Source organism: Belonocnema kinseyi, chromosome 8 (assembly GCF_010883055.1).
Source record: "Belonocnema kinseyi isolate 2016_QV_RU_SX_M_011 chromosome 8, B_treatae_v1, whole genome shotgun sequence".
Lineage (NCBI taxonomy): Eukaryota > Metazoa > Arthropoda > Insecta > Hymenoptera > Cynipidae > Belonocnema > Belonocnema kinseyi.
The window spans coordinates 70363823-70377107 of NC_046664.1; the positions used below are offsets into that span (position 1 = coordinate 70363823).

General features: G+C 26.4%; 1 protein-coding gene across 2 annotated transcripts in view; it reads right to left on the minus strand.

The window, feature by feature from the left end:
* Positions 1-13044, minus strand: part of LOC117178021 (sodium- and chloride-dependent transporter XTRP3) — a 94744-nt gene extending 81700 nt beyond the window's left edge. For both annotated transcript variants that reach the window (XM_033369214.1, XM_033369215.1), the window contains exon 1: positions 12096-13044. In XM_033369214.1, coding sequence (XP_033225105.1) covers positions 12096-12345 — 250 coding nt within the window. In that variant the 5' untranslated portion in view covers positions 12346-13044. The remainder of the gene's footprint in view (positions 1-12095) is intronic.
* Between the last annotated feature and the right edge of the window lie 241 nt (positions 13045-13285).

Sequence of the window (13285 nt, forward strand, 5' to 3'; positions counted from 1 at the left end):
AAATTCTACTATTAAGTAAAAAATCTTTAGAAACGGAAAAAAAAGAAACTGAAAATTATTCAAATAAAACTTGGACTACCGTTACATCCATTATTCAAACAATTTACTCGAAAATTCGTTTTTTTGGTAGGAAATTCCACTATTTCGTTAGAAACTTATCTATTTTGTTGTTGGCTGAAAATTCAACTTTTTTGTAGCGAGAATATGGTGAAAAATTCAACTGTTTTGTAGAAAATTCTTTTAATTTTTATTGAGAATTAATATTTAAAAAAAATAACTACTCCTATTTTTGCTTAAAAGTTGATCTTTTCTAGTCTCAAATTTAAACTTATTTGTACAAAATTTATCTCTTTTTATAGGAAATTAATCTTCTTAGTCGAACATTCATATTTATAGTTGAAAATTTAACAGCTTTAAAATTCAGCTGTTTTGTTTATAATCTCGTCTTTCAGGCTTAAAAATTCAACAATTTGGTCGAACCCTCATTAGCCATTGAGAACATTTTTAGTCAATAAGCGAGAAAGTTCAAAAATATTTTTTAAGGAAAAGTAAAGAAATATTCACATTATAGGACAATTGTGTGAAAATAGTATCTTTAATGTTATGTTTATGTTGATATAAAAGAACACCAAATCGGCGGCATTCTTTGATGTTTGGCGCTTTTCGAGATATGTTTATATTTTTTTTTTATTTCAGAAAAAGCTTAAAATGTGTTATAGATTTCTTTTGTTTTGGCTTCACGATTCGACAAGTTCCTGTATGTGGGTGGTACTGGTCGATGTAATTAGATACGTTGTTTGGAGAGAAATATGAATCAGAACGTTTGATGAGAAATTCTAGAACTAATCGTAATTCTCACACCTCGGACTCACGAGACTATTTACACGTTTTGACATTTTCTTTTACAGATTAAACTATTTTACTGCTATTTTGAAAAAAATGAAACTAATTCTACTATTTTATTAAATTCTTCGCTTTTGCAATTTTTTTTGTCACTTTCTCTTTAAAAATATTGTCAAAAGTTCTTCGTTCATCAGGTAAAATAACATACTCGCTATCTCAAAAATCAAAGTTTAAAAATATTTCGAGATTTTTAAAGAATTTCTAAGATTTCGAAAGATTTCAGAGTTTTCAAACTTTTTGAGAGATTAAAAATTGCAAGATAATCTACGGATTTTCAGTATCTTGTAAAATTTTCAGAAATTTTAGGATTTAAAAAATGCCAGGGAAATTGTGAAGGCTATCAGAAACATCAAAGGATTTTAGGAAATTTAAAGGATTTTAAGAGATTTCAAGAAGTTTCAAGATAATTTGCGGGATCTCAAAAAATTTCAATAGATTTTTAGGAATTTTAACGAGACCTCCGCGATGTTACCGAAACTTCAAAGAATTTAAAGATTTTAAAAATAGCATTGGATTTTAATGGTTTAAAATATTTCAGGGTATTTTACCAGATTTCCAGAAATTTCAACCAATTTAACAAATATAAAACATTTTAAGTGATTTCGAAACATTTCAGTTTCACGAGATTTAAAACGTTTTCAACATATTCTAACAGATGTTAAAGATATTAACTCATTTTATAAATTTCAAAGAATTTGTTTCGGTTTCAAAGCTTTTAGAGTATTCCAAGGGATTTTAAAGAATTTGAAAGATTTCAAGGGAATTTAAGATTTCGAGAAATTTTATCTGATTCGAGATTTAGGAGTTTTGAAAAAGTTTGAGCAAATTTTAAGAAATATTACAAATTTCAAGATAATTTATAAAATTTTCAGATGTTTTACAAAAGTCAAGAAATTTCGAAAAAAAATTTAAATTGCAAGGATTTTCAAAGTTGAAACATTTTTTTTAACATTTGAAGGCATTTCGAAAGATTTCAATTTCACGATATGTTAACTGATATCAGGGATTTGCAATGATTTTACTGGATTTTAAAGCTTTCAGAGTATTTTAAAAGATTTCAAAGGATTTTTGAGAATTTCATAGATTTCAAAAAAGTTCATGGTAATTTACAGGATTTCAAAGAATTTCAGGGGATTTTTAGGGATTTTTATCAGACCTCCGAAATTTTATAGAATCTTCCAGAGTGTTGAGGATTGAACAAATTTAAATGGATCTTAAACGATTTTAAAGTATTTTACCAGATCTCCAAAAGTTAGAAGATTTTTAAAATGTCAAGGAATTTTGAAACGATATCGAATATATCAAATGATTTTCAAAATTTTAAGGACTTTTAACTGATTCAATGGATTCGAAAGGATTGTATTACAAATTTTAAGATAATTTATGAGATTTTAGGGTATTTTTAACGATTTCAAGAGATTTTAATTATGTCAAGTGATTCTAAAGATTTACATTTTCGATTACATATCAATTTCACCATATGTACAACACTTCAACAGATTTCAACGGGTTTTAAAGAATTTTAACTGATTTCGGAGATTTAAAATGATTTTATTGCTCTCTTAAACTGAATCAGTGCAATTTTCACTAAATCAATCAGTAGTGTAAGTCTCCACTAAAATATTAGTGTTTGTTACTTTTTCACTGGGTAAATCAGTAGAAATTTGCATAGATGTAAAAAATGATTTCAAATCTTAAACATTTTTTTGTTATATTGTGTTTAACGCCGGAAATTAAAAGTACTTTTAATAATAAATTATTAGGTTTCATAGGATATTATACATATTTTTTTACAAATTGTTGAAATTTCAATCCAAACGGCGAATTTTCTATAAAAGAGTTGAATTTCCACAAAAAGATTATTTCTCAACAAAACAATTGAATTTGTAACAAAGACCTTCATTTTCAACCGAAACAGATTAAGTTTCAACCAAAAAGGTGCATTTCTAAAGAAAAAGGCAAAATTTTTACAAAAAGAGATGAATTTTCAAACAAAAAAGAATATAAAAAAACAGTTGAATTTTTAACCAAGTTTTCAACTAGTGGTAACAGTAAGTTTAGTATATATAATGTGTGTGTGTGTGATTTAATAAACAAAATTTAAATACGTTCAGAAATATTGTTTCATATTCCCTTATATTCCGACATGTTACTAAATATTCCAATATTCTTTCTATTCCCAAATATTCCGATATATTCTCTTTACTCTATAGTCCCCGATACTCTTCAGAGAATATATTCCCTTTACACGAAAAATAAGAGTGGTCCACCCCTCGGTATAACCAGCACAATGAGAGAAATGAAGAAATGCGGGAAGAAGAAGTAGGGAAACTGAACGGAAATGAGCGACGGAGGAGTAGAGGAAATGAGGGGAAATGAGAGGTGGAAAAGTAGGGAAGAGTGCGGCGGAGTAGAGGAATTGAGTAGAAGTGATAAGAGAGAAAGTAGGGTAAATGAGAAAAGGGAAATTAGGTAAATGGAGGAGGGGAAGTTATGGAAAATAATTTGAGGTGAAGGGAAAAGGAGGGATATCAGGGCAATGTGGGTGAGTAAAGAGGGAAAGTGAGAGCTGGGAAGAGAAGTAGGGATAGGGGAGTGTTATCTGGGGAAGTGAGAAGAGGGGGAAGTAATGAAGGAAGAAGTTATGGGGGGGGAGAGGAACAAAGGTGAAGTAGGGCAGGGGAAGTAAGGGAATGTAGAGGGAGTAGGGGAGGGAAAGTACGCTATTACTATGGTTAAATAACTAAACTAAGTTCGTGTATTAATTTTTTTTAGGTAAATTATCAATATCGCTGGAATTGAATTTTGCCCTGTCAATCATAGCAAGTCAAGTGAGATTACTGTTATCGGTTTCATTGATCTTTAGTGTTGAGTCAATAAACTCCCACGCGATCCTTATGTTCTGAAATCGTGTTATCTGCCTGGTTGGTTCTTAATCAACTAAAATTATCCATTAATTTCGATGAACCACTTGGGAGTGAAGCGGTTTTTCAAGATGAATACACAGATACGTGTTCGTTTCAAGCGATAAAATTAGAGAAAAGGAGAAAACAAACTAAATTCGAGGGAAAAAGCAGATTCCTAAAAAGATTTAGCTAAGGGTGCATAATTCTGAATTTTCGCGAAACATTAATTATAGAAAAACCCATTTGAATTTTTAATATTCTAGTTCGTACTTCGAAAAATTAAAATTCTAAGCACAGTTGAAAATCATAAAGATAATAAAAAATGGAATAATTTATAAAAAATAAATCTATCAACAATAATAATTTTTTATAATATAATTTATGTAAAGTTCAATTTGGCAATTAAAATTCAAATTCTGGAATTTTAAAAAGTATAATAATTGAAGGGTGGCAGTACAGAACTATATAAAATGGGAATTTTTTAGGGGGGCCAAAAAGCATTTTGTAACATCGAAATCCCCATTTAAAGATAAAAGAAAGGTCCACTTCCAAGCTGAAGTGCTTCTGAATTGAAACCAAAACAATTTGATCAAAAAAATTATCCACGTATGAGAAAATGCATGTGGAATTTGACAATCTCAAAGTGACACTAACCTAAAATTCGAGCAGACACGACTGTTCATCGCGATTAAAAAATCCATTTTTAATTTTTTTTAGTATATACTCCCTAGATATTTAGTATCGGAAAACAGGCAACTCAAATTTGATGTAAAAAAATTTTAAAAATTAGCAAACTCCGAAGAACTCGACTTGGGATTTGAAGACTAAAATTTCATCGGTTTATTAAAATCGGCTTTGGGTAACAATTAAAAACCGAAATTTCAATTTCTTAAAGTAAAAAAAATCTTCCGATATATAAATTTGCTATGTTGAAATAAAAAAGGTTTGATACAAAATCATTATCCTATTTCCAAAAAAAATCGAAATTGAAGATCGCGATATCAGAGTACGACAAACATTTTTAGTAAAAAAAATTTATATATATATATATATATATTTACATTCACGTCATAATAAAAATGTATTAGTTTTTTTTTAATAATGATAATAATTTCAATAAATATCAATGCAAAAAATTTATATTTGATTTCTTATAATTTTATATATTACAATTCCCAAATTGGAAAATTTCCAAACATTAAAATTCCTGAAATTATAAAATTATTCCAGAATTATACAAATTTTCAAAGAATAGAATATATCTAAATAATAAAATTACTGAGAGAAAATTGTCGAATTATTCAATAATTGTACTAAAAAATTTCCGAATTTGAAAAATTTTTTCTTTAATAAGTATTTTTTAATAATTAAAAATTCAATAATGAAACATTTTTGAGGGAGAATAAATTTTTTAATGTTGAAAGTTTTTGTTAATTATTGTTTGAATTTAAAATAAAAAAATTGTCTTTGAAAAATAAATTTAAAAACACGTGCGCTTCGAACAAAACATTAAACAAAATTTATTATCCAAAAATATTTGATTATATTATTTTTAATACATAAATAAAATGTATTTAAAAAATTATTTTTTGTACTATTTAAACTCGCAAATTTTTTAGTTCGGATATTTCATAAATCAGCAATTTTCGGTCGGAAATTTCATTATTTGGGAATTTTCAAATTCGGTAATTTTATAAACTTTCCAATTCGTGATTTTTATATTTCGACAATTTTATAATTTCAGGAATTTTACAGAATCGGCAATATTATTAGTTTTCAGGATTTTTCAGTCATTCAATGAAAAAGGCAATGTTTTAGAAATTCTGGAATTTTAAATTATTATTATATACAAAAATTATTATTTAACATTAAAATTCAAACAAAATCCAAACTTCATTCAAGACTGAACAAAATTTTAGTCTTATTTTATTTTAATTATTTGCGGTAAAATTAAAACATTTAAAAATGAACAATTTTCTAATTGTACATTAGGTTTTAACAATTTAACCATATTATATTTTAGTTGCAAAATTGAAACTTATAAAATGGAAAATTTGAAAAATCACCATTGAACATGAAAAATTATAGGACTCTAAAATTGTAACCACTCAAAATTAAGGAAATTACATACTCAATTTTTAACTTGTTACTTGCAAATCGTTATACTTTTAAAACGTTAATTAGACTTATTATTAATTCTGGAAATGTTTCAATTTAGAGTGATTAATTTTGTTAAATCTTTAACTAAATTTTGAACAATTTTAAGACACTGCATTATAAGTTATATGAACAAAAAGATTATAAAACAAGATGGCTACACATGATTCCAAAGTTCGAAATTTCACAATGTTAAGGTATTAAATTCGTAATTATTTTTAAGTTTAGTTTGAAATATTTAACATTTTAGAAAATTTTCAAATAATTTAATTCTTAAACCCTAGGTCTGAAAGAATTTTATAAATTATTGTCTTAATTTTGTATTGTTTTCGATTTATTTTGGAGGCATTTGATTATAAGTTTTTTTGCTACAAATACATTGAAAATTGTGACTAAAATAAAAATGAAAGAATTCATAATATTATTAAAGCTGACTAAAATTGAAACCAACCAATTTGGAATATTTAAATTTACAATGTTTAAATTCAAAACTATCTTGGCTTTTAAAATGAGATTTTGCAATAATGAAATATTTAATCATTAAATTATCCTGATATTTTTAATATTTAAGGTAGACTCTACGACATTGTGAAATCTGAAATTGAGTCCCTCCAAATATTATACAAGAAATTTCAAAAACCAATAATTTTCAAATTTTGTCTTTCGACATAATCAAATTGATGCAAACTCCTGTTAAAAAACAAGAAACCAATGACAAAATTTGGATCACAACGAACAAACAAAATTACTTTGGAGAGGAGGGCATTCATGTTAACAGTACTGGTACCGATTTTTAAATAAGTAAAAAATCTTCAAATACAGGTATTTGTTCATGAAATTTTTTCTTGAAAAAAAGTGGTTTTAACGATTCTATCCATAGAATCTGGATGAAGTATGTCAAAAACATTATTTGCATCGCATAACAATTTCCACGTGGTGGGTCAAGGCTGTGTAATGTGGGACACCCTGGAGCAATTCATCTTGCTCCCCGAGTTGCTCCCTTTCTTATCCCTGATTGCCCCTCTTTTCTCTATCCTTTAAATACACTTCTATGTTTTCGCATTCTAGCCCAAAGGAAAAAAATAAATCATTCTAGCTAGAACAAAAAAAAATTAGGACCCCCTTGTTAGATCAGAAGCTTTATTGCTTGTTTTCTAAGAAAAGTTCGAGGAAACATGTTTCAGCCAAGTAAATGGTCTTGAGAAGAAAAATTAACGAACTGAAATAAATAAAATAAAAAATGTATGGATTTGATAGTTTAATGATTTGGGAAAATTATAAATTAAGCAGGACAACTGAAAAATCTCGAAAAATAAAATAAGATTGGGAATATTTATAATGCGAAAATTTTCTAGTTGTCGGAAACTTGACTGTTTCCAATATTTTTAAATTCGAACATTTTCGATCCCGAATTTTATTATTCGGGAATTTAAACATTTTTTTAAACATAATCAAATGTTCGGGAATTTTATTATACCGAAAATTTGCCATCCTGGATTTTTCTATTTCGGCAATTTTATAATTTCGGGAATTTTATTTTTCGGGATTTTCCATTCATCTCATAATATTACCGAATTTGAACGTACCAGAATAATAAAATTCTTGAATAGTTTATAACAATAGGGCGACTGAAAATTCCTAAAAAAATAAAATATAATGAAATTATTTCGAGAACAATCTTTTTATGTTCAATTAATTTTTTAAACATTATTGTTTGAATTTCAAGTAAAAATAATTGAAAAAATTATTTACCAGCGCAAAAGATCAAGAAAGGAACAAGACATTTATTACAAAAGCAATTATTTGAAGAAGAAAAACTACTATGCACATTAAAAAAAACTTGCATTCACAAATTTTTGTTTCAATTAAAGTTATTTAAAATTTAAGCATTAATTTTAAGAAATACACTAAACCTTGAAAAAATCATTCTTTGATTAAAATATTCCAGTATTGTATTTTTATTAAATAAATAATATTGATTAAAAAACGGTTTTCAATTGTTTAAATATGAGAATTTTATAATGTCGGGAATTTGACAGTACCGTATATTTATATCAAATTTATATATATATAATTTATAATATTTATATCAAAATTTCACAATTTTATCTCGTGATTTTTATATTTTGGCAATTTTATCACTTCAGGAATTTTCTATTTCGAGCATATTCTTTTTGGAGAATTCATCAGGGTCGGGAATTTTATTTCTTAGAATTTTCCAATCGTTCCATAATATTACCAAATTTGAAAATTCCTGTATGATAAAATTCTTGACAGAAAAGTGGTGATTTATAAAATATACGACACTGTAAAATTTTCGAAACTAGGAAACTTTCTAATTATAAAATCCCTGAGTTTAAAGAATAAAATAATTTAAAAAATAACAATTATGTATTTTTTAAGAATGCAATGATAAAATATTAAAATAATGATTCCATAAATTTAAATTGTTTATTTCTAAATGCATCGAAGTAAAAATATTATGAAATTTTTAATGTAAAAAAGATATAGAAACGTTACATTCTGCAAACCTTATTTGAAAAATTTCATACATTTTTACACTTTTTTTACACTTAAATTTATAATTGTTTTAATCAAATTAGAGTTTAAAAATTGAAGAATTTGTCATCCTAGGAGGCATTTAATGCAATATTATGCAAATTTGAAATTTTTTAATTTTATCATTTTCATGATTAGCTTATAATAATTTTAGCATTCTTTCATTTGAAAAAGCTCTTACTAAGCTTTCATGTATTAATTTTAAACATTGAACATTAAAAGTTGTTCAATTTCAACCATTTTTAATTTTGGAATTGTACATTTTGTAAATTAAATTATAAATTTTTGACTATTGACAATTTTTCTCAAGAAACTTTATGAATCATCTAGAGTAAGTCAGCAAAAAAATTCAAATTCGCAAATTCATAATCTTTGTAGGAGTATACAAATTGAAATTGTCAAAATTTTCACGATTTTCATTTAAAAAACGCTCATCTTTTAAATGAAAAATGGTGAATATCTTAAAGGAGAATGCTAACAATAAAATAAGTTAATTTATAATATTTTGTTCTGATATTCTTTAATTTTGCACGCTCACAAAAAAATCGTACATCTAATGAAAAAATGTTAAAACTAAAAAAAACTTTGTTTTAACTGTTTTATACAATTTAATTTTTTCTTAACATTGCTCTTTATCAGTCCTTGAAAAATGTTTTAATTTAAATAAAGGTGACTTATTTGTTCGGGGAAAACCTTCTCCATAGCTCTATTGTTTCCAATTTTGAAAGTAAATTTTTTCTATGGCTGAAAAAATTCAAATAATTGCTTAAAAAAATGTTTTAAATAACTATGTTTCAAGATTATTTACTTATTTTTAAAATTGGTAACAGTAGAGTCATAGGTAATGTTTTCCCGAATAGATAAGTCATGATTTATTAAAATTTAACTATTTTCTTTAAATAAGTGAAAAGCGACAATAGAAAAAAATTTAATGAAACAATATATTGTTAAATTATTTATTTTTCGCAAGTTTTAAGTTTTTTCCATGAATAATGTTGTTTTGCATAATGCATTACTCATAATATAATTTCAATTCTTGACAACAACAAAAATTCCAGAGATGAGATTTTTGGTACGACTATTACCTTAAAGTAGGCCTTGTGCCAAAAATTAGATCTCTGAAGAAAATAGTTTTCCTATGATTTTAGCAATAAAAAAAATAATATTGATGATGTTATTTCAATTAAAAAATAATTTTTTTGATGATAACATTGTCGAATATATATTTGTTCGGGGAAGAGATTCTGTATAACTATGCTGATTTCAATTTTGAAAATACTTTTTTCATGGCTGAATTCTTTAAAACAATTTTTTTGAAAGAAAAAATTTGTTGAGCAACTAAATATATATTTTTGAAGATCATATACTTTTTTTCAAAATGAGAAACAGTAGAGTTGTAGAGTATACTTTTCCCGTACAAATTAGCCATGGTCTTTTAAATTTCAACAATCTTTTTAAATTAATAAGAAGCAACAATTATTTGAATTGAAAAATATAACCACATAGCAAATATGTTTCGTGAAAATTTGTTTGAAATTTTTTTCTAGGTCATTTATTTATTTACTTTTGCAGATTTCATTATTTTGAATGTTTTTTTTCACTAGAGTAAAGCAGATTTTTTCTTTAGCAGAGTAAATAAAATTATTATTTTTCTTAAATTTAATTGCAATTATTAGAATTATAAAAAAATTTATTTCCAGCAACCTGAATTTTAACATTAAAACTACTTTAAGTTTTAAATTGATTAATTCTGAATGTCTCGAAGATAAAAGTGTCTATAACTTTTATAAATTTGAAATATTTTAGTTTTTTTAAATTTTTAATATTTTAAATTGACCTTTTTTAAATCTTCGGGAGATTCAATTTTAAATCTGTTATTGATCTTGAACGCTTCATAAAAAATTTAACTTAATTTTTAACTAAATTAATTTTAATACTTTTTTAAAAATAACTAATTTGTTACGAAATTGACCCAATTTATAAATATTATAAAGCTAAAAAGTAACGAATTTCTACGATACTAGTAAAGAAACGATTGTATTGCAATTTTTTTCTTTCAATTATTAATTATGCAAAAGTAAATAGTTATAATAAATAAATTAAAAAGCAAAAATTTTCCGAATTAAAAAATGTAACCAGCACGGAGACGTTCCCGGTGAAAATTATTTTGAAAATTTTCCCTTGGTAATTTATTTATTCATTTACTTTTGCATAGTTAATTATTGTCTGCGTTTTTTTCAAATGAAGTCGCTTCTATAACATTGTCGTAGAAATTTAGTATTTTTTAACTTTATTATTTAATTTTTTCAATTTTTTTTACAAATGACTTAGTTATCTTTTTATTTGCTAACTTTTTTATAATGAAGAGTCTTCTGAAGAATACCTTTTTATTTATACAATTGTGAAGAGACAATGACCGGGAGTTTTTTCATATTTTTACATTTTTTTATTAATTTTTTTTAGTTATTTAGAAGAATTTTAATTTATTTACTTAGGAGACTTTTTAAAAGTATATCTTTATAAAAAATGTTAATTTTTTAGTTAATTATTTGTCCTTAGGTATTTATTTTATTTTTTTATGAAATAATTAGTTATTTTTTTTATTAACTAATTTTACTTTTTCTATAAATTATTTAGTTTTTTCTAATTTTTAATTAAGACTCTTTTTAAAAATATTTGTCTATTTACATAATTGCAAACAGCACAAAGACCGAGAATTTGTTCAAATTTCTAATTTTTAAGATACTTTTTACGTTTCTCAGTTTTTAATGGAAATCTTTAAAAAATATATATTTTCCGTTTTTTAGGTAGTTATTTCTTTATTTTCTCAGTTCCTTAAATATTACCAATATGTTTTTATTTATTTAATTACGAATAATAAAAGAACTAAATTAAAAATTTTTTTTTTAATTTTCAACCTTATCAGTTTCTAAAGAAAATGCTTTTTTTTAATATATAATTTTCCTTGCATATTTTTGTTACAAAATGCATAAAACTAGGACTATTTAAAAAATGAATACAGTACTTTAATACAATTTCAAAAAGGTAATAATACAAATTCTCAAGATTAAACATTTTTACTTTAAAGGCAAAAAGTGGTAAATTATTATAATTAGAATGATTAATTTAAAAATTATTCTTCGACTTTTCTTTAAGATTCCTCACATTGCTAAGGACTTCCACTTTACTGATATTCAATTAAGAACACTTTCAATTATAAAATTATTAATTTCATTTCTTTAGTTGGAGGATTTAATTTTTCATTATTAAATTATGATTCCCTTTGCCAATTTTAATTTCACGGATGTCTCATCTAATTCCTGAACTGCCTGTGCTATTGATTCTCGTAAGCTGCACTACAATCTGGGTTACCGAGAATCTACAAACGAGTCAAAAATGTATTGCTTCGCCTAAGCTTCGATCTAATCCTCTTATTGACATTGATAAATTAAGAAAAGTCAGGAACTGAATTGGTTACCATAAAATTTATACTTCTGCACCTTTTCTTCAAAAATTAAAAATCCTTTAAGAATTTTATGTTTTAAATAAATAAATAAATTTTAAACTTACCGCCACCATTCTGTTGGCAAAGATAAGGAAACCTCCAAATATTTCCAAGGCCCACACTGTACCCAATAATACTGAGAAAGAACTGCATTTTTCCACTCCATTCTGCCCGGTTTCCCTCTTCCGATTCCTGATTTCTCGCATTTTGATTGATCGGAACAACAATCGAAACATTGTGTCCAGATCGTGGCTTTCCCTCATTAAGGGGTGCCAGTTCGTGCCCATTTCTCGATTTTTCCGGATTCACACCCATGCTAAAAAAACTTCAACTTTTTCAAAAACGCAAAAAGTCACTTTTGAAAGAAAAGCCGATTTCACTTGTTCCGAACTTTCACCTTTCCCAATCTTCCACTCAGAGGGTGAATTTCGAAAACATTTGTATTCCCTTCAAAAAAGTCACGTGGGGTTTTCCACCACCGATTCTTACAATTAGGGGGAAACAATTCTCGAAGTAGTAATTTTTAAGAAATATTTTGTAAGGAAATTATTTTCGGGATGATAGCACCATATCAGAACACGTGATACAAAGTACTCCTGAATTTCCTCAAACACTTGTCGAAAATTAAAACTGAGCACTTTGAATCTCGAGAGATTGGAAAGATGTCAGATTTTCTTATCCAATATTTTATTTAAATATTTTCGATTGGTAGGATGGAAGAACAAACTTAGAATCGTAGGAAATATTCCTCTTCTCGTTTCTATCTGGTGTGTGGATGGTCGTGATTTGTTGTTTCTATATAAACAATAGAGCCTGCGATGTCTTCTTTTGGGTGTCGATTGAAGCCGGTCCGATTTACTTAAATTTGATGCCTTTGAGATTGTGCAAACTGGTATTGTAGAATTTGTAATCAGTGTGAATGGGAGCCGGTGTGGTCGAATTCGGACCCATGTATACCGATATTGGGAGTCGTTGACTTAGGTCAGCCTTCCTCAGAGGGTCGGAACCTAGGACGACTTTTCGACGTCGCGGCGGATAACGGACTAAAGGAACTGCACCGTCAGAGCCGTCAGAGAGCGGTACCAGGGTAGGCGAGAAACGTTGACTCAGGGCCGGCTATTGTTGCGGAAGAAGGGTAGTTAAACATATTTAAGGGATGATTTTTAAATAATCCGAAAAATTCAGTTTTATCACTGCAAAAATTAGGAGCTGATTTTAAAATTGTTTAATACCTACTTTTATAAATTTGCAAAAT